The 21606-nt window shown below is 44.8% G+C and overlaps 3 protein-coding genes across 3 annotated transcripts; all 3 read right to left on the minus strand.

Annotated features, from left to right (window-relative positions):
• Positions 1–6314: 6314 nt before the first annotated feature.
• Positions 6315–6662, minus strand: VC83_02561 (uncharacterized protein; the record flags this gene model as incomplete). The annotated part of the gene is made up of 1 exon (XM_024466221.1): positions 6315–6662. One exon carries the CDS (start codon positions 6660–6662, stop codon positions 6315–6317), a length of 348 nt encoding a protein of 115 aa, XP_024326161.1.
• Positions 6663–7286: 624 nt separating this feature from the next.
• On the minus strand, positions 7287–7982 carry VC83_02562 (uncharacterized protein; the record flags this gene model as incomplete). The annotated part of the gene is made up of 2 exons (XM_024466222.1): positions 7287–7330; positions 7496–7982. 2 exons carry the CDS (start codon positions 7980–7982, stop codon positions 7287–7289), a joined length of 531 nt encoding a protein of 176 aa, XP_024326162.1.
• An 11236-nt stretch (positions 7983–19218) lies between these two features.
• Positions 19219–21601, minus strand: VC83_09612 (uncharacterized protein). Its single transcript, XM_024473025.1, has 4 exons — positions 19870–21601; positions 19755–19822; positions 19527–19707; positions 19219–19481 (listed from the first exon to the last, which is right to left on the minus strand). Exons 1-4 carry the CDS (start codon positions 20594–20596, stop codon positions 19381–19383), a joined length of 1077 nt encoding a protein of 358 aa, XP_024328793.1. The 5' UTR covers positions 20597–21601; the 3' UTR covers positions 19219–19380.
• Between the last annotated feature and the right edge of the window lie 5 nt (positions 21602–21606).

Below are 21606 nucleotides of genomic sequence, written 5' to 3' on the forward strand. Positions count from 1 at the left end.
AGCTCCTGTGCTACCTGTTGACTAAGTGATCCTCCTTGCTGTAGTCGTGTTTTTTTAGCTCTCCGGCGCTTGCTTAGCACTTCATTTGCCTGTCGCAGGTTTTGGTTCTCTGCTTTTAACAATGCTAATTGATGCATTATTTGCGATGAACCCTTTGTAAACTGGTCAACAGCTGCATAGATTGAGGTTGGAGAGCTATTTTGATGATGCGCAATTCGGTTTTTAATGAAAGTAGACTGTGATACAGCTTCAGTTGGGTTATTTGGTGTCTGAGAAACCCATGGTTGAGCGATGTTTGGGAGAGAGGTTGGAGGTGTTGGCGTCTTAAACCTAAGGTCAAGTGTAGATATTACACTCTCAGGGCTAAATGAAAAAAGCCCAGCATCTCGGAACCCTCCCTGAATCTTGCTTTCTGTCATTGCAATGTTAAATGCAGCATGGAAGGCAGGAAAGAAGTCATCCTTAGTAATGTGAATAATATGAGCCCGCATCATATCTTCAATTTGCCGACCGTAAGCTCTCTTTAATGGGCCAAAACAGCCAACATCAAGTGGTTGGAGTATATGGGAAGAGTGAGCAGGCATACAAAGCGTAATAATGTTGTGTTCTTTGCAGTACTCCCCAAACTTGTCTGAGTGGTGGCTCTCATGACCATCAAGGACTAACAAGCGATAACCACCAACACTCCGGGGCTTTGTGTGCTTCTCAAAATGCTGAATCCAATCCATACCTCTCTCGTTTGTAGTCCAGCCATTTGCAGTAACAGCGATTACCCAATCTGCTGGAAATCCGCTATTCTCATACCAAGATGCAAGGTGGTTTTTACCTGCCACAATGACAAATGGCGGCACTGCCCAACCTTGAGAACTAATGCCTTGGATTACTGTAACCCATTCCCGATTGCCAGGCTGCACCTTTTTTGCCTTTGCCTGCCCATCTGAGCTCGTTACTACCGTTGCGCTTGAGATGATGCCCATCATAAACCCAGTCTCGTCAAAGTTGTAGATATCTGTATTGTTGATGCCATACTTTAGAATTGTGTTCCATACAAGCTCAAACCAGCCACGAATGACTTCTGGATCTTCGCACTTAGCCCTCTGGTAGTCGTATTTTCGCTGGAAGCGTGTCCGGAGCTCTACATGGCGCTTAACAAAGTTTGAAGCCCAACGTGACCCGACGCATGGCGCATCGCGTGTTGCAAGTAGTCGATTTGCCATATCTTCAACAATAGACAACTGAGGAGGGAACCCTTTAGCAGCTAAGTCAAGTATATACTGAACAAGAACTGATTCCTCTAGGTTACTTAATTTCCGTAAGTTGGCTTGGATATCGCGTCGTGAAGGTACGCCTTGTAAACGGTGACGTAGCTTGCGGTGGTCTACGGAATAGATCCTAGCTGCAACTCGAAGGCGCAAATTTGGGTCGCTTTGCATAGCTTGGATAGCTAGCACTAATTTGCTTTCATCATTTTTATGGCGCATGTTTTGTTGTGGAGGAATTTAACATTTAGTTGGGGGGGTTGGTCACCGCATGATTTTGGCACTTTCGCTTGTTTGGCACTTTCGTTATACATGCACGTTATAGTATTACTAGAGACAATGACTCTAATAATAATGTTTTAATTTCTGAATTAAGAGATGAATATCTTAATTTAGGATTAGATACATTTAATGGTAATATACCTTGTATAGCACATGTTATTAACATTGCTGTACAAGATAAATTAAATACCTTATTAAAAGATGAAGATAAATATTTTAAGGAATTTGAAGAGCAAAATTTACTAGAAGAAGATAAGGATATAAGTAAGTTTTTACTCTTCCTATACTTTTATTTATATATACTAACTAATATTTTAAAGATGTCTTTAATAAGCTTACCTTATGGGCTAAAATGAGACGAATTAGTATTAGCCTTAAATATAATCAAGAGAATGCTAGATTATTAGCAAGGTATACTAAATTCTTAAATGGACCTAAGAAGATACAGTTAGGTAAGACTCCTTTATATTAAGTTGTATATACTAAACTTTTAATAGATACCTCTATATGCTTAAGAATTTCTTATATCTTAAAGAGCCTATAGAAATAGTTATTACTACTTCTAAAGCTAAGGTCTTTAAAAACAAAGAAAATATTAGAAGAAGAATGGGCTCTCTTAGAAGTATATAAGGTTATTCTTAATATCTTTATTATTGCTACTACAAAGTTACAAGGAAAAGAATATCCTACTTTATATCTGTAAGGATGCCTCCTTACCTAGATACTCGAAGAACCTGCCTCAGAGCTGTTACGGTCACTACAAGCATGAAATTTGACTCGGTGTGGTTTCGAACCAGTAGAGGAGCACATAGCGAGTTACACTATAGTGGGGGACGGTAAGGGTCTAGGGTTCAGGGTCGATGCGGACCTGTTGCGGTGGAAGGTTCAGGGCTAGGGTTGGAATAACCGAGTCGGGCCCGTTTCGGGTAGTTAAGGAAACAGACTTAACGGGGTTCCCCCTTCATCTTTTTTGTATCCTTCGTAGTAGACCTATAGGATAGCATCCGTTTAGCCTCCGACTCGCACTCTCATATGCTATTACTGTGAGCTCGGTGCCCTGTGTCCTTACAATATAATAAATTACCTTTAATAAGTCAAATTTATCAAAGTTTAGACTTAATGAAAAGTAAAGTACAAAAGGTAAGTTTTACATTCTTATTTTATAAACAAATATACTAATTAATTATAGGGCTCTAAAATGAGCTTAGCAATAGATCAAGGAGTTTTAAAGCTTAGGAAATACTATTCTCCTCTTCATTTTGAGGTGAAAAATAGTACTTTATTTATAGCAGCTTTACTAGATCCAAGAATTAAAAAAACTTAGCTTAGTAAATTAGGCTATAACACACAAGCAGAGTTTGATGCTTTAAAAGCTTTAGAAAATGTTTTTGAGCACTAAGTTATATTACTTAAGATTTATAAAATAATACTAACTATTTTTAGAACTTCACAACTTGATTTTGATAATGAGCTACCTCTTATTAAAAATAAAAATCAAGAAGAAGATAACTCTTTAGATGACTTTGAAAAGGCTTTATATTTACAAAATCTAAATGAAGATTCAGAGACAGAGATTACTCTATTTAACGATGTGATGGCTAGGAGGCTGCTGAAAAGGGCAGCTTTCGTCGCTGTTTTACGCACCCCGCTTGCCCACCTTTCAATACTCCCACACCCCAAAATTAATCGCCGCACACCTATGGTGCCTCAGGTACCTGAAACAGCTTGTCCACATCGTTCACCTCGTTCACCCCATCCAACCTCTGGCCAACCCATCCCACCTGGCCCTCACTATCCAGGTGCCCACGAAAGCCAAAACTGGCCTTCTCCTCGTTGAACCGCTAACTCAAAGGTATTTAAAGGTAGCATGTCCCTTGTTCGCTCTCTTTCGTCTGTTCTTCGCCATCTCTTCTCTTTCACGTCTCAGTCACTCGATTCTTCACCCCTCCTACAAGCTTTCGCTCGTAGTCTCTCTTTTCAGTCGTCAATACTCCTTGTCTGCATTTTTGTTCAATCACTTTGCACCCTCGACTGCTCTCTGGATTCTCTTCTTACTAATCCAATCAACCCTCCACACGTCTCCGTCTCGACATGGCAATGACTTCCTACTCCGACGATGAATCCGACAGCTCGAGCGTTTTCGACTTTGATTCCCTTTTAGATGGTATCGACAATGACACCGATGACGAGTCGTGGCTATTTGACGACGAAATAAAACACCCTCCGGAACACTATCTCGCCGAAGCAGAAGAACTCGATGTGCAGCGGCTTCGGCAACGACGATACAGCCCCAATACCCAAGTCCAGCTTGATCGAGTGAAGTTGCAGTGGGATCGGTAAGTGAACATTCAAATGACTATAGTTGCTTACGCTAACTGTCCACCCCTTTGAAGGTACTGCTCCTACATCAAGAAAGACCCAGTACAATGCTTCCGCGATGTCACGATAAGATTCCTCAAAGGCTTCTTGAGCTGGGTTTGCGACCAACGACGAGGGAAAGGCGGACGGAGACGGCCAGGCATCAAACATACGACGTCGTTGGAGACATTTGGAAGTGGTACAACCTTGTGTACAAGCTCGAGGTTGGCGAGAAGATTGACAAAATGATTATACGACAAGGGCAAGATGTGAGCTTTTCTAGTTACTACGTTAGGGCTTCTGTTTGTCTTCAGTCTAATATAATTATAGCTGATCAAGTTTGTGGCCGATCAAAAGGGTCTTGATAACTCAAAGCGGGAGAGTGCAACTATGTATGCTGAAGATCTAGCTGAATTCTCCCGCGTGCTTCTTACGACAACGCAAATGACTTTCGCCATTGGTTGGCTTCGAATTCAGCAGATCCTCTTCTCTCAACTCGCAGGCATCACTGGCAATCGACCGGAGGCTTTATTACAGCTCCGTCTCCGGCACCTCGAACTGACACTGATTCGAGACCCCAGTGGAGGTCGTCCCCGACTGTTTATCGAACTTTCGCCCGAGTTCACCAAGGGTTTTCTCGGCTTAAAGGACGTGTGAGTGCCCTCTCGTCAGCATCGTACTGACTAGAACCCAAAGCAATAAATTTAAAATCCCCGAAATCATCTACGACCCGACGCTGGTACTGAGTCCGCATGTCTTCCTGCTTGGCATGCTGTTTAAGGTTCAGGCCTTCAAGTCTCCTACCGTCTATTCACCCGAGAAGTTGTACAGTCTGAACGTTCTGCAGGGGATGAATGAGCAGGAGCTACCGTTAAAGGATGAGATGCTCGACAATTTCGTCTTTTGTCAAGCGGTTCGTGAGGCGGAAGGCGTTCGCATCGCTCACAATCTACAGCTGTCGTCGGCATCGATCCGGTACCGCATGAAGATAGGCGGCCAGATCACCGGGTTTAAACAAGTCACGAAGCCGTATGTGCTACGTGACGGGGCCGCTAAGGCGCTAAATGAGAGTCGTAAGTGTTTTTCTGAGATCCTGCTGTCCTCAACTAATGTGGTCTCTTTGGCACAGCTGATGTTAGTGACTCCGTTCAAAACTTAATCTTGCAGCATGCGAGTATCGACACCTTCCTTAAACACTACCTTGATCGGAATATCAATGTGGACGTCCAAAATATATATCGCGGACTCGCGCCGCAAAAGGCTTTGATGAGGTTCGCATGTTCAATGAGCCGGTCGATCGACCCCCGGCGCCCCTGGAAGCTGACTTCTGCGCAATCAGCATCGGTCAATAACCTTCCATGTATCGTGAAATTGTCTCAGATCGCAGCCCACCTGTCAGGGTCTCCAGAAGGCAGCCGGAGGGAAGAGCGCTATCGGAAGGTTAAGAAACGCCTTACGAGCGAGAGAGCGAGACAGCGGCGGTTGCTACTACTTGACATCGTCGATCGATACAAGAAAGAGCAGCCTGTCATTGACAGCGAGCGGCAGCTATCTGGCAAGGTGGTCGACGAGGACGTCCGAGGTGCACTAGAGCGATCGGATCATATGACGCCTGAACAACTGCTTCTAATCGACGCGGTTTTGACATTGCCCGAGACGTCGCTGGAAAAGGAATGTCAACGCAGGATTACGGCCATCAACGCTGTGACGGCGTACTGCAGTGTTGAGGAAGGGGTGGCCTTCCGTCGCAGTCGTGCTGGTCAGGCAGATCCACTAGTCTCCGCGGTCAAAGACGAAAAACCACTGCAGTCCGAGGCAGATATCATGCTCAGACATGCAATATCGTCGGTTACGACGGATAAGAGGCCAACTATATGCTTCGCATGTCTTGGAAACCCGAACCTGACGATTCGAGAGAGGGTCGTCTCGTTTGCAACTCCTGGCTGCCTGACGAGGCACTTTATGAGAAAGCATGTTAGAAGACTGGGAGTTAACGAGCCTACGGAGTGTCGGATCTGTGACGTTCGGCTCGAGCATCGGATGCATTTTCAAAGCCACGCAGAGATATTTCACGGAACTGTCTGTCGGTCCCGCAACTAGATGGAATCATTCGGGAGTGTTATGGTTTCTCTTGATTAGGTAGACAGAAGGATTAATTATATAGGGAGGAGGCAGGAGTATCTGGCGTCATTTATAGTTTTAATCTAGCTTCCCCCCCATGAAGACCCATACCAGTTCACGTCTTTATCAAAGTGACCTGATGCTGCACAGCTTGTTATTCGTGCCCATCAACCTAACAATGCCCTTTTTTTTTTTTTCATATTTATATAAAGAAGGATGATTTATCTGCTTATATGTTTAATAACAAACGCCCTTGGCACTACTTTTCATGCAAAAACAGTTCCTAACTCTACACTAGAGAGTATAACCCGCTCCATGATGCCTCAAAAACTCTGTGGTTGACTTGTCAAGTTGCTCTCTAGGTGTAGAAATCGAAGAGGTAGACGAACTAGCCAGTCGATTCTGCGTGAGCATCTGTAAGGATTGGTCAGACATATGACCAATCCACTCCGAAGTTCGAGCCCCAACGCTGATTCTCTTGGCTGACATCGGATCTCCGCGCGTCGAGACAATGACAAGGTGGGCGTCTTCAACCGTGCTTACATCTTCAAAGACAACTCGCTGCGCTTGGGCTACTTGTCTAGATACAAGAGCATCGTCTCTCCGCATTCGCTGCTGCTGGGTTGCGTCGTCGGCTGACATGCTTGCTCAGTTCTGCGAAGTATTCTGTTGGAAGTTTGGTGATCTATGTTTCTGAGGAGATCAAACCCGACGGTCCTTACATACGGTACATTGGTCACCTTTAAAGCTCAGAAAGTCAGAGGACAGAGGAGTCGTTCACTTTATTGAAGGATAAACTATTATCAGACGTCATCACTTAAAGCAATGTCCAGATCATGACGTATGCTCACAATCTCAGCTTTGGTAACCTCTACGCCCGTGCGGTAGTTTCCTCATCTATCTCCGTGCAGCAGCCAAAAGTGACCGCAATATCATTCCACATGGCTAACTAGCTCCGAGCTCGCGTTCCCCAATGTCTGCTCCCTGACCATTGACAGGAAAGATTCCGGTAAGAGATCGATTTGGTGCACCCCGGTTATGGCCGCAAGCACCTCGCTCAACAAACGTGGCGTACGCTCTGGAGAGAAATAATTGGCTTCCTGTGGTCTTTCGGTCCTAGGTTCACAGGTGCATTCTCGATCCCTGCAGCTTACCCAGTGTTTCCATTCTCGCTTGGAGTCTTCCCGCTCCCAAGCCGCATATGCTTTGCTCCAATGGCTATACTATTTGATGTTAAAGATGCAGCCACTATAGGTGAACCAGTCTTCAACCATCGGGTGGAAGCGAGTCATCCTTGAGACCAGCGGTCCCTGTGTGTTGCATATAGTTGTTCCTCCCTCCATCACAATATGCTTAGGTTCGAGGAGGCTCTGGGGACTGAAGATGTGTTCAAGACAAGTTATATGGTAGAATTGATTCGGCTCTTATGTCTGGTTAAGATCTGCTTCCCGATAAGTGTTTTCAGTGCGACTTACGTAGGTGGTGAGATAAATCGCCAGCCCGTCTCCCTGTCAAGTCCTTGAGGTTGAAACGATAGTCGGACTCGATATTAATAATGCCAGTCAGCTTATGTCGAAGACACAGCAGGGCCCGGCAATGACTCCGCCTGCTCGGTGTGCTCTCCAGGACCAGAATGGAGGATCCTGACCGAAGCTCTTGCTCAATATCGCTCTTATCCGTAGCGACTGGGTCGGAAGGCTTAGCATTCAACTCTTTCGCCATAGCCTTGTACCATTCCGGAGACCTCGAACTCCCAACTTTGTTTAGCGTCTGCCTTTTCCTTTTGTTTAATGCTTTCACCAGGGTTTCAACGATTTCTGCTACCTTCTTCGGGCTCATTCTTTGGTCCCTCTTCGGCCTGTTCCTTGTACGCACTCCCTCACTCCATGAAGTAGGCGACTGGTCGGCGCTCTCATCAGCAAGGCATCGCTTGCGGCGCTGGTTAGATGCTTCATCCGCCATAGCAAGTGTCGAAGGTCGTGCGAATGACAGAAGAGAGCCGTTGAGGTGAGGAGGATGAGGGTTGCCCTTCCTAGTAATAACAGAAGCGCTCCACTTTTCATGGCATAGGGATTACCTAGAGGAATGGACCATCGGCTGGTCCCGATTATCCCCCTCAGAGGTCCACTGGATGGTTACCCCTTACCAGGTGTCCACTGAATCTTCTCCTGGACTTATCCTTGCAATCCAAGAACGTTTTAGCGAGAAATGAGTGGGTTAAAGTAGAGACAGTCAGGAAATGGAGAAGGGGAGAAGTAGCGATAACTAAAGAAGGGAGGGGTGGGGAGGTAGGAGGGCAGCGAGGTGAAAGGCTCTTGTGGGCGGAAAATGACATGGAGATAGACAGGAAGGTAATGGAACAATGGTGACTCATGCAACATAACCTGAGTTTGCGTTTTGGGGTACCGCAGCGTCTTTGAAGGTGCAAATGCCTTGCGCCCGTCTGTCCAACTTGAAAGGCAAGGGGTCGCGGTATTCCAAGCTTCTAGATGATCGGCGTAGTACGTACTAGTACGTACCAGTACGTACTCTGCAGTGTGCCATCAAAACCACCTGTGATGGAAGAGGTACGAACAGAGGATAAGCGAATTTGCCGCCCTGCGACGATGATGAATCACGTTGAAAACATTCACCTTAAAGGACGATATCCGAAGGCTAAGATAGAGTGTTTTCACCCAACGTGCAAGTCCCAAAGGCTTGTTCTCGAAACCTTATTTAATGAGCGAGGCGGTTGATGTTGATGTGAAGTCGAACGATTATAGTCCATGGAACCTCAAAGACTTGCAAGGATGAGTCAGTGGATGTGGAAAGGGTTAGCCAGGTCCACCTGAGAGTACTCGTACTTTGGGTCAATAATTGTTAACTGTGCAATGATCGTCTACACCCTTGTAACTCCCTTGTAAATATATGGACAAATAGGGAGCGCTGATTACCCGAGTAATGTTGTGCTGCTTTATCGTATGTACGTGACGCGTTATAGTAATTCAATTAACAACAATGGAAGTTGAGCCGCCATCAACTCCAAAGCGACAGCAAGAGCTGTCTCGAGATGAACGTCTACAGATTTATACTTTATTTAATGATGCAAAATGGTCGACATATGAAATTTGCAAGTTATTAGATTGTACGCCTCGACAGGTACAATATGCTCTTGAAACTCGGCCAACACCACAACGAAAAGGAAAATGCGGTCGTAAAGTTGGTATTAATACACCCCGTCGAAAGCAACTTGTTAATTTTGTTACTGCCTCTCGAGTAAATCGCCGTCTACTTTGGAAAGATATTCCTGCTGCAATCGGATGGGATTGTAAGATTTATGCTATCTCGACAGCATTAAAAGCTGAAGGATTTAACAGACGAATCGCACGACGAAAACCACATCTTTTGCAACGACATGCAGATACACGACTTGCTTGGGCAATAGAACATGAAAATTGGACATTGGAACAATGGGGATCTATCTTATGGACAGATGAAACTTGGGTAAATCCAGGATTACATAACAAGCATACAAATAAGGTTACTCGACAGGTGGGAGAGGAACTTTTGCCTGATTGTGTCGACCCAAAGATACAGCGAAAAATCGGTTGGATGTTCTTTGGGGGGATTACAGGAAGATATGGAAAAGGGCCCTGCCTATTTTGGGAAAAGCGATGGGGAACTATAACTTCTGCAACATACTGTGAACATACTGTTCCAATTCTTGATGCATATATACGTGAACATCTAGAGTTAGTTCTAATGCAAGATGGAGCAGGCGTGTAATGGTGGGTGCACCAGATATGAGAATCTAGCCACCCAAGGAAGGGATGAATTTACTAAGACAACACACTGTCTTAGGAAACAGAGCCAAAGGGTTGTAGCTTAGACTATTCCACAACGCAGCAATCAGGTGTATGATGTGGTGAAGTGGTTTAGACAAGTTGCAACAAATGTTGAGTCTGAGAACTCAGGGGTAAGTCAGAGGTTAGCACCTCACTGACTTTTCAAAAAACAGAGAATAACAAGATCAATGCTTGGAAGCTTGGAAAAGACGTAGAAGTATGTGCTAGTCGATTTACTGTATTGCCTGCTTGCCCTTTCTTAAGGAAAGGGCAATCCTATTTATGCCAAAGGAGTGTAGTTCTCTCATTTTCCATGACTTTCCATGACTAACCAGGCTTGGTAAATGTATTAGAAATCAAGTGCGACCCACAACTAGCTTGCTAATCATGTAGTGAACGTAAGAGAATCCCATAGAACCATCTCTTGGGTTCCTAGCCTATAGGAAGTGAAAAGGAGGTCCAAGGTCAGAGTACCTATAGACAAATTATGTCATAACTTAACCAATCTTGTGGGTAACTAAGGAGCGATGACGTGTAATGAATCATAGAGGGTTGTAGAAGCTTCTAGAGCTATCGTTCATGTTCCTAGGCCTCTAGTTGGTAGAGATATGCCATGTGGTAGTATTGGCCCACCCCCTTAAGGAGGAGATTTTCTTAATAACTTGTTCAATGAGTGTCCAAATGATATGCCGTGATGTATGTAGCATAAACAGATGTAGTAGAAGAGTTTGCAGCAATCGTTGAGTAGTATTGCTTCTGTTGTTGGTGTGATAAGCCAAGATATGTATGGTGACTTGTAGGTTTGAGGAGGAGATTTCTAAGTTTGCTCTTCAGTTTGATAGCAAACTGAGTGCAACGAATGTCAGTATGACATGATCCCCCTTTTAAGGACGTTTGTGGGCTGTCTGCTTGCCCTTTAGCCAGGTGGCTTTCTTAGAAAGAAATTCTAGAATGAGCTTAGATGCATTTTTTAGATTTCTCTTAGGCTCCCAAGTGTTGTCACTTGTAGGATAGCCTTTCCACTTAACGAGGAAGTAGTCCTGACCTCTAAGTGTCTTTTTGTCAAGGATAGACTCTACTTCATATTCTGGTTGATCCAAGATCAGAACAGGAGGTGGAGGAGACTGAAGTGGTCTTAAGGAACTTTCTTGTGCCTTAGACAAGAGAGATGCATGGAAGACATTATGGATAGTCCAAGTAGGTGGTAATGCAAGCTCGAAAGCATTCTTGCCAATAGTCCTTGTGATCTTAAAAGGTCCAAGTCTTTTAGTATCAAGTTTGTCTGAAGGTCTAGTAGTTGTGATATGTCTTCTAGACAAAAAGACTTGATCACCAACTTTGAATTGTGGTGCAACCACCCCCCTGTTAAAGGCCTGAGCCTGCTCGTCTTGTGCACGCTGTATTTGAACCTTGAGATAGTCCTGGAGGCCCTTAAGGTAGATGATTCTTTCAGTAGCAGAAGGGTTTTTGAAATTTTCAGGACAATTCAGTTCTGCCACTTCAAACCTAGGGTGATAACCATAGTTTGCATAGAAAGGTGTCTCTTTTGTGGTGTTAGAGACTGTGTTGTTGTAAGCAAATTCTGCAAGATGGAGAAGATCTGCCCAGTTGTCTTGAGCATAGTTTGTATAAATTCTTAGATATTGTTCAAGTACAGAGTTGACTCTCTCTGTCTGGCCATCTGTTTGAGGGTGATAAGCTGTAGAGAAGCGTTGTTCCATGTTTAAGAGTTTAGAGAACTCCTTAAAAAAGTTTGAAGTGAAAACTGCTCCCCTATCTGAGATCCAGTGTCCAGGAATTCCATGATATTTAAAGACCACCTTGAGGAATAGCCACGCAAGTTCAGAAGCTGTGATAGTCTCATTGCAAGGCTCAAAGTGTGCCATTTTTGTGAGCCTTTCTACCACCACAAGGATAGAGTCATAAGGGGTAGCACCCCCTTTTGGGATAGAAGGAGGCAACTTGACTATAAAGTCAATGGATATGGAGTCCCATGGGCGTTCTGGTATAGGTAGAGGCTGCAAGAGGCCATAGGGCTTTTGCCGTGTAGGCTTGTTCAAGTTGCAAGTAGTGCAAGAAGATATATAGTCTTGAAGAGTAGTCCTTAGACTAGGCCAGTAGAACTTTCTTGTTAGAAGTTCATAAGTTTTTGCAAAGCCAAAGTGCCCTGCAGCTGGAGCATCATGGAACTGCTGTAGGAGGTGTAGCTGTAATCGTTTATCCCTTGGGACATAGATATAGTTCTTGAATAAGAGAAGTCCATGCTGATTTTTTGAGAAATTCTGTAGTCCAACTTTCTCAAGAGAGGAACCTTTCTTCTGGAGGTATTCCAAAGTTCTTTTCGCAAAGGGATCATGGTTGTAAGCATCTTTGAATGCTTTAAGAAGTGTTGCTGAGGGTGTATAGTCTTTAAAGGTCTCTGGTTCCTGAGAAGAGGTAATGGGGGCAACTTGGTCTTGAGGGGATAAGTTTACCCCTAAGTCCTCTGTAGTACTAAGGTTGCTTAAAGATGCTGCTATAAGCTTTGCTGAGTCTAGCAGAGCCTTTGTATTGCTAGTTTTAGCAGAATCTTGGTAGTCATGTCTTCTTGAGAGGAGATCTGCTCTTTGATTCTTGGCCCCTGAGACATGTTTTATAACAAAGTCAAAACCTCCTAGTTGTTCAGACCACCTTGCTTGTCGTCGATTGAGCTGTTTAGTGGTTGTAAAGGTCAAGAGATTTGAATGGTCACTGTAAATAGTGATAGGATAGTTTGCCCCTTCAAGGTAGCATCTCCAATGCTTTAGAGAACATACTATGGCAAGCAGTTCCTTGTCTGTAATGGGATAGTTTTGTTCAGCTGCTGATAGCTTTCTTGAGTAAAATGCCACAGGCTGTAGCTCTTCTTGTTTGTCTTTTGGAGCTTGGTATAAGATTCCAGAAATGGCAAAATCTGAGGCATCTGTCTCAAGAGTGGCAGGTTTCAAGGGGTTAAAGTGTAGTAACATTTTCCCTTCTTTAAATTCTCCTTTAAGAGCATCGAAAGCATCTTGCTGTGTCTTATCCCAGTGATACAAAGTGTCCTTGTGAAGTAATTGAGTAAGGGGTAAAGCCAAGGATGTATATCTTGGTATAAACCTCCTGTAATAGTTGGCAAACCCAAGGAAAGACTGAACCTCTTTAATGCTGGAAGGAATAGGCCACGTTTGTACTGCTTTTGTCTTTTCAGGGTCCATCTGAATTCCTTCTGTTGAAATTCTATGTCCTAAGAAATCAACTTGAGACATATGGAAAAGACATTTCTCAAGTTTGCAAAAGAGTTGTGCTTGAGATAGCTTCTCTAAGACTTGCCTAACATGTAGAACATGCTCTTGAGTGTCTAAAGAGTATATAAGAATGTCGTCTAAGTAGACAACAACAAAGATATCCAAGTAAGGTCTTAGAATATCATTCATGAGAGCTTGGAAAGAAGCAGGTGCATTGGCAAGCCCAAAAGGCATTACCTGGTATTCAAAATGACCATAGCGTGTTCTGAATGCTGTCTTCCACTCATCACCTTCCTTGATGCGTATCAGGTTATAAGCTCCCCTGAGATCTAACTTGGTAAAGATCCTTGCTGAAGAGAGCCTATCTATGAGCTCAGGGATAAGGGGTAAAGCATATCTGTTTTTAACAGTGACTGCATTAAGGCCCCTATAATCAACACAGAGACGCAAGGAGCCATCTTTCTTCTTGACAAAGAGAATGGGAGCTCCTGCTGGTGAGGAAGAAGGTCTGATAAAGCCAGAACTAAGGTTCTCATCTAGGTATTCTCTGAGAGTTTTCAGCTCTAATTCAGATAGAGAGTAGATAGGGCCGTAGGGAGGCATTGAGCCTTCTGCGAGTGGTATCTCATGGTCATAAGGCTGGTGCTTTGGCAGAATTGATGCCTTTGCCTTGTCAAAAAGATGTTGGTAGTCTTGGTATGCTAAAGGCAAAATGACCTCCTGAGATGATTTCTCCAAATCTGAAGTAGCTGCTATCTCCAGGACAGGTTGGAAAGGTTTAACCCATATCAGAGATGATATATCGTCCATAGTTTGGTCAAAATCCTTGATCTGGGACAAGTTTGAGTCTTGGACCTGAATAGGGGTAACTGAGGCTTGAAGGGTTTTTTCAGTATTGAGCTCAGGATTTGAGCTAAACCCAAGCGATAAATGCTTCCAATTGATAGTTGGATCATGCCTTTGAAGCCATGGAAGACCTAGGATGACTGGGTACTTCATTGGTATAACATCTAAAGAGATGGTGTCTGAAAATGTTGATTTTCCTAGGGGAATCTCAAGTTTGAGTACTGGGGTGTTGCAGGTAATGGAACCTGAACTGATAGGAGTTCCATCAATGACTCGGAGCAACTCTGGAGTGCGTTTGGGAATTGTAGGTAACTGGTGTGTCAAGATGAGGTCTTGAGATATAAAGTTGCCTGTTGCCCCTGAGTCTATCATAGCCCTTGTAGACAACACCTGTTGTTTGAAATGGAGTTGAATAGGGATTAACAGGTGTGTGAGACTCTGAGAAAGCACCATCGACACATCTTTGTTGTCTAGGGGAGAAGTTATAGTCTCAGTTGAAGTTGTGCCTGCTAGGGATTTTTCAAGTTTTTCAGGAATAGCAGTTGTGACTGTGTCTGAGGCTGCTATATGTTTTGAATCAGCACTCCCCCGTGCTGAATAGCACTCCTGAATTCTGTGTCCCCCTTTGCCACAGTATAAACAAAGGTTGTTGTCCATTCTGTGTTTTCTTTCTTGAGGGGTAAGTTTACCCCTTTTCAGTTTTTGAGGGTATCCTGTAGGCTGAGGTGCTGGATTTGCTGTAGATCTCTTTATAGAGGCGTCTAAGTCCATAGGTTCAGGTGCTGAGTCCTTAGCAGTTGGTGTAGAGGTGTAATTGTTGAAATTTCTTGTTGGATGCCAGTCTTGGTTCTTCTCCTTTCTTCTTTCAAAAAGCCTATCATCAAGTCTGACAGCTTTCTCTATAAGCGTTTGAAGTGTTGTAGGGCGTTCTTCTTTGCTGAGTTCATCCTTAATAGAGCTCTTGAGCCCTTGGTAGTAAGTGAAGACTAAGGCTTCTTCATTCCAAGTCAAGTGAGAAGTGATTCTCCTAAATTCTGTTGTATACTGAGCAGCAGAGGTCTTTTGACATAGCTTCTGTAGCTCTCTTTCTGCTGTAGCAGTTTCGTTGATGTCTCCAAAGGTCCTGGTAAGTTCCTCTTGAAACTGGTCATAAGAGGTAATCAAAGGTGTAGTGGTATTTTGGTTGTTGCCACTAAGTCTTCTAAGATATGGCTCAAAGAAGTTGAATGCAGATCCACGGAGGTAGCTGGCAGCAAAATAGATCTTCTGAATGTCTGAGGTGAACTGATGAGGCCTGAGGGTGAAGTAGATGTCCAGTTGCATAAGGAATCCCTTCAACTTCCTCCTGTCTCCATGGTATAAATCTGGTGTTTGCACTTTAGGAAGTGCACCTGGGGTACTCGAAATAGCCAGAGGAGCTGTGGGAAGCTCTGTATGATGTGTCTGAGTTGAAGATTGTGTTGCTGAAGTGTTGGCTTGAAAGGTGTTTTCCAAATTCTCAAGTTTGTTTGCTATAGTTTGTATAAAGGCAAACAGTTGTTGCATCTGCTGTTCAGCAGTAGTTGTAGGAGCTTGGTCGTCCTCCATTGTAGTATCGAAGTGCTGCTATAGAAATAGTTGAAGCTTGAAGCAGGCAAGGTGTAATGGTGGGTGCACCAGATATGAGAATCTAGCCACCCAAGGAAGGGATGAATTTACTAAGACAACACACTGTCTTAGGAAACAGAGCCAAAGGGTTGTAGCTTAGACTATTCCACAACGCAGCAATCAGGTGTATGATGTGGTGAAGTGGTTTAGACAAGTTGCAACAAATGTTGAGTCTGAGAACTCAGGGGTAAGTCAGAGGTTAGCACCTCACTGACTTTTCAAAAAACAGAGAATAACAAGATCAATGCTTGGAAGCTTGGAAAAGACGTAGAAGTATGTGCTAGTCGATTTACTGTATTGCCTGCTTGCCCTTTCTTAAGGAAAGGGCAATCCTATTTATGCCAAAGGAGTGTAGTTCTCTCATTTTCCATGACTTTCCATGACTAACCAGGCTTGGTAAATGTATTAGAAATCAAGTGCGACCCACAACTAGCTTGCTAATCATGTAGTGAACGTAAGAGAATCCCATAGAACCATCTCTTGGGTTCCTAGCCTATAGGAAGTGAAAAGGAGGTCCAAGGTCAGAGTACCTATAGACAAATTATGTCATAACTTAACCAATCTTGTGGGTAACTAAGGAGCGATGACGTGTAATGAATCATAGAGGGTTGTAGAAGCTTCTAGAGCTATCGTTCATGTTCCTAGGCCTCTAGTTGGTAGAGATATGCCATGTGGTAGTATTGGCCCACCCCCTTAAGGAGGAGATTTTCTTAATAACTTGTTCAATGAGTGTCCAAATGATATGCCGTGATGTATGTAGCATAAACAGATGTAGTAGAAGAGTTTGCAGCAATCGTTGAGTAGTATTGCTTCTGTTGTTGGTGTGATAAGCCAAGATATGTATGGTGACTTGTAGGTTTGAGGAGGAGATTTCTAAGTTTGCTCTTGAGTTTGATAGCAAACTGAGTGCAACGAATGTCAGTATGACAAGGCGGTCATATTGCAGCTGCAACAATGGCTGTACTTGCTGCTCTTGGGATTTCTACAATCCGTTGGCCTTCTTTTAGTCCTGATCTTAATCCAATTGAGACGTTGTGGAACAGGATGAAGGACTGGTTGCAGGAGAAATATTCTGAGATTCACCGGTCAAGCCCAAGACTACGAGAGCGTGTAATTGAAGCTTGGGAAGCAATTCCTAATGAAGAGGTTATTGCATTAATTCACTCTATGCCTGCACGTTGTCAAGCAGTTATTGCTGCTAATGGGTGGCATACAAAATATTAGATTATTATTTTTATTTGTATTTAGTTATAACGTACATGTATAGCGAAAGCGCCAAACAAGCGAAAGCGCCAAAATTATCTACCCTCACGACAAACATTGCGATAAATCTACCACAACATTAGAAATCAATTGAAACTACTCGGAGTCCTCTTCCTCAGAGGTGTCTATTACAATCTGACACGTGCGCGCATTGTGCCCAGTCTCACCACACTTGCCACAGCGACGGGCACGGGTTTCTTCCCTTGGCTTCCGACCACGGCTTGCCCTTATTTCCTGCTCTACCTGCTGCACAACATCCCTCTCATCCTGTAGCTCTTGCGCCCCTTGTTGACTAAGTGATCCTCCTTGCTGTAGTCGTGTTTTCCTAGCTCTCCGGCGCTTGCTTAGTACTTCATTTGCCTGTCGTAGGTTTTGGTTCTCTCCCTTTAGCAGTGCTAATTGATGCATTATTTGCGATGCACCCTTTGTAAACTGGTCAACAGCTGCATAGATTGAGGTTGGAGAGCTATTTTGATGGCGTGAAATCCGAGTTTTAATAAATGTAGACTGTGACATAGCTTCAATTGGGTTGTTTGGTGTCTGAGAAACCCAAGGTTGAGCAGTACCTGGGCGGGAGCTTGGAGGCGTTGGTGTCCTTAACTTAAGATCAAGTGTAGATATCACTCTCTCAGGGTCAAATGGAAGAAGCCCTGCCCCTCGGAACCCGCCTCAAATGTTACTTTCCGTCATTGTAGTGTTAAATGCAGCGTGGAAGGCAGGAAAGAAGTCATCCTTTGTAATATGAGAAATATGAGCCTGCATCATATCTTCAATTTGCCGACCATAGGCCTGCTTTAACGGGCCGAAACAGCCAACATCAAGTGGCTGGAGTAGATGAGAAGAGTGAGCAGGCATACAAAGCGTAATAATGTTGTGTTCCTTGCAGTACTCCTCAAACTCATCTGAGTGGTGGCTCTCATGACCATCAAGGACTAACAAGCGATAACCACCAACACTCCGGGCCTTTGTATGCTTCTCAAAGTGCTGAATCCAATCCATGCCTCTCTCGTTTGTAGTCCAGCCATTTTCAGTAACAGAAATCACCCAATCGCTTGAAAATCCACTATTCTCATACCAAGATGTAAGGTGGTTTTTGCCTGCAACAATGATAAATGGTGGTACTGCCCAACCTTGAGAACTAACGCCTTGGATTACTGTAACCCATTCCTGATTACCAGGCTGTACCTTCTTTGCTTTTGCCCGCCCGTCTGAGCTTGTTACAACCATAGCAGTTGAGATAACGCCCATCATAAACCCAGTCTCATCAAAGTTGTAGATATCTGCTTCATCGATACCATATTTCGCAATTGTGTTACGCACAAGCTCAAACCAGCCATTAATAACTTCTGGATCTTCGCACTTAGCCCTCTGGTAGTCGTATTTGCGCTGAAAGCGTGTCTGGAGCTCTACACGCCGCTTAACAAAGTTTGAAGCCCAACGCGACCCAACGCGTGACGCGTCGCGTGTTGCAAGTAGTCAACTTGCCATATCTTCAACAACAGACAGCCGAGGAGGAAACCCTTTGGCAGCTAGGTCGAGTATATACTGAACAAGGACGGACTCCTCTAGGTTAGTTAATTTCCGTGAGTTGGCTTGGATATCGCGTCGTGAAGGTACACCTTCTAGACGACGACCTAGCTTGCGGTGGTCCACAGAATAGATCCTAGCAGCAACTCGAAGGCGTAACTTTGGGTCGCTTTGCATAGCCTGGATAGCTAGCACTAATTGGCTTTCATCGTTTTTATGGGGCATGTTTTGTTGTTGAGGAATTTAACATTTAGTTGGGGGGTTTGGTCACCGCATCATTTTGGCGCTTTCGCTTGTTTGGCGCTTTCGCTATACATGTACGTTATATTATATTATTTCCTACAACTTTTTATTTCTCGTATCTCTCGCAACTTTTTAAAACAGCGTTGTGGCAGATTGTGTGGTGGAACTACGTACATGGGTCCCCTGTTAACAATTATTGACCCAAAGTACGAGTAACTCGTCTGGTCTTTGTGGTAGCGTTCACCTTGTCTGGCACGCGACTGGGGTTGACCCAAATGTGCTACGAATTTATTAGGGGCAGCACGTAGGTAGTAGCACTTCTCCCGCTATGGCACGCCTCCCGTGCTAGCACGGTTGTGCCATCACGCGAGGCGTGCCATAACACATGTGCCTACCCAGGAACGGCTTTACCCCACATGGGCTGTGGCAGACGCTGTGCTATCGCCCGGGCCGTTGTAGCACATCCGTTGTAGCCCCGTCGCTGTGCTGAACACACCCTATTTTCACGCTAGTATGTAATGACGTACATGAATCTGCAGACTAAGTTTTATTCTAGAAATCTGGGGCCGCAACGCCACTATGGATACTATGTTGGCAAACACGCGGATGAACAAAGCTCTCTTTTATTTGAAGGGTTGAGCCATTTAAGGATTAATTTACTCTAAATTCAGCCTTCTCACCCCTGAATGGTACACCCTTTAAAACTCTGCCAAAGAGGTAGTTCTGTCTATCCAAAGCCATCTATACCTCGCCATCAAAGCCCAGTTATTTTGGCTGAAAGTCTAGTTCCTGCAGTTGTACCCCATCGTCCAAGTGTGTACGAACAAGGGCTCGAAGATGATCTCTGAGCTTGCATGTACCGGATACTACGTCTTGTAAGCATTGTCGATTAGTAATATAAGGTGTCTTACCCATGACAAGCATCTTGCCTCTCTCCTCCTGTGTTTCTTGCACTCTTTTAATATACTTCCCAGTCAACTCAGCTTGGAGGATCTCTTCGACGTTTGCGGTGCCTGGATACATGGTCGCACGTTTACCGAAAGGAACCTTGTCCCCATTACCCGACTCGAGATAGATTGAGATACAAAGGATCTGTCTCAAGTCAGCAAAGTATTTGGGGTATGAACGACCATACGCACATAACCGTCGTCCAGGGTGTCATCAGCTAATGCACTGTTCAGTAAGGACTCCGCTGCTAGGCCAATATCTGAATTTGTCAGTTCTTGTAATACAGTTCCCTATATTAAGGCTAACCAAAGGTTTGGAGCTGCCACACCAAGTGGACTCGGCGCGTGCGAGCTTTACAGTTATTATAACCGTGAATGAGCTTGCGGAGATAGGGCAGCTGTGCGGCGATACCAAAGCCAGTCGCGACCATAAGGACCGTCTCATACTCTCCTACTGGTACACTAATTCCATGAGGTCCGCTAAACAGGGCCAGGCGAGGTACGGAGCCGCGCTCATCAAGAGTTCCATGACTGAAGAGTTCACGAGTCAAGCCTCTCCTCGGTTGGATGAAAAGCTCTAGTGTATCTTGTTTACCATCGGCCCAGTTGGTTACTACGAAAGGATGACTTTGCAGGAAAGACCAGAAGCTGACAGAGGGAATCCATAAGTTGATGTACTGGCCAGCCTTTACTTCTATGGGCCGAGACATTGTCATCCGGATCATCACCGTTTGGTCGATGTGAGTGATGAAGGCCCGAGGGAAATGGCGACCCCAAGCTTTGTTTCGAAACATCACGACGCCGCATTGAAAGGCGAGCAGTGCAACGAATACCCCTGCGAAGATGTAGACATAGCTCCATTTGAAGTTCGACTGGGATATGAGATGTCGTACAATGGAATACACTACGAGTGAGGCCACAGCTTGATGCATACGGAGGAAGATCTCGTAGGAGGGCTTGCGGAAGAAGGGAATCGAGAGGAGTATGAGGAGACACAACGCCGACCCACCCTGTAGTTTGTCAGACATGATCATCCCTCATATTGAAGATTTAGACATACGATTAATCCATAGAGATTCTCCGGCACGCTCAGAGAGAAGCTGACACGGCTAGCAACCACGATGAGGATATGGAGGAGCATGAGAGAGAACGACATTAAGCCTGCCGAGCGATGAACCAATCGCCATGACTTCAAGGAGACGCCAAACAGATCTGAGAGAAAGCTAATATGGGCTCCGAGGAATAGTGGCATCATGTTAATCAGGGCTAGGTTAGCAGCACGGAAGCCAACTTTCGTGGTCGTCAATTTCCAGAACTCGAGGCAGGAAACGTTGGCTGCAATGTATCCGGTGTGCAGGACGACTCCTGCTGGAGTCCATGGCCCAAGATGTGAATGGCGCTGGAGGATCTGCGGATACGTCAGGTATTTAGACTGCCATAGGACGATGTGTTCTATAAATTGCACGAAGTGTGGGCGAAGGGTGAGGAGAAAGAGAATGGTGAAGATGCCGCCTGCAGCAATAACATAGATGTAAGTGGCCTCCATGATATATTTAATGAGTGAATGTGAAGGTCATCAAGTGCAAGCGAAGGTTGGGTTGGGTTGGAGAGACGCAGTTGAAGCGCAGACAGAAGAACAAAGGATCTGAGGATAGTTGTCCAGAGAATCTTGTGGAAGAAGGTGGAAGGAGTTTAGTCACTTTCACCGTGAGTCTCTTTCTTTTTCACCGTGAGTCTCTTTCACCGATGGAACAAGAGGGGATAACCAGATGGAACAAGAGAGGATAATTGGGTGGAACAAAAGAGGATAATTGGGTGGCAGAAGAAGACCACCAGGATGTCAGGCATGGTGCATGTGGGGCGGTGGCGGTGGGGCCAGAAAGTAGCTGGCCACCGCCAGACATGGGCCCCGCATCGACATGGGGCAGCCGCCAGAAGCTGGCCACCCCCAGACATGGGCCTACGTGGATCATTTGATGAAGGACGCTGAAAAGAGAAAACGAAAAATGAGCAGCGTGCAATACGTAACAAACTAGAACATGAT

The sequence above is a fragment of the Pseudogymnoascus destructans genome (assembly GCF_001641265.1).
Source record: "Pseudogymnoascus destructans isolate 20631-21 unplaced genomic scaffold scaffold_5, whole genome shotgun sequence".
Taxonomy (NCBI): domain Eukaryota; kingdom Fungi; phylum Ascomycota; class Leotiomycetes; order Thelebolales; family Thelebolaceae; genus Pseudogymnoascus; species Pseudogymnoascus destructans.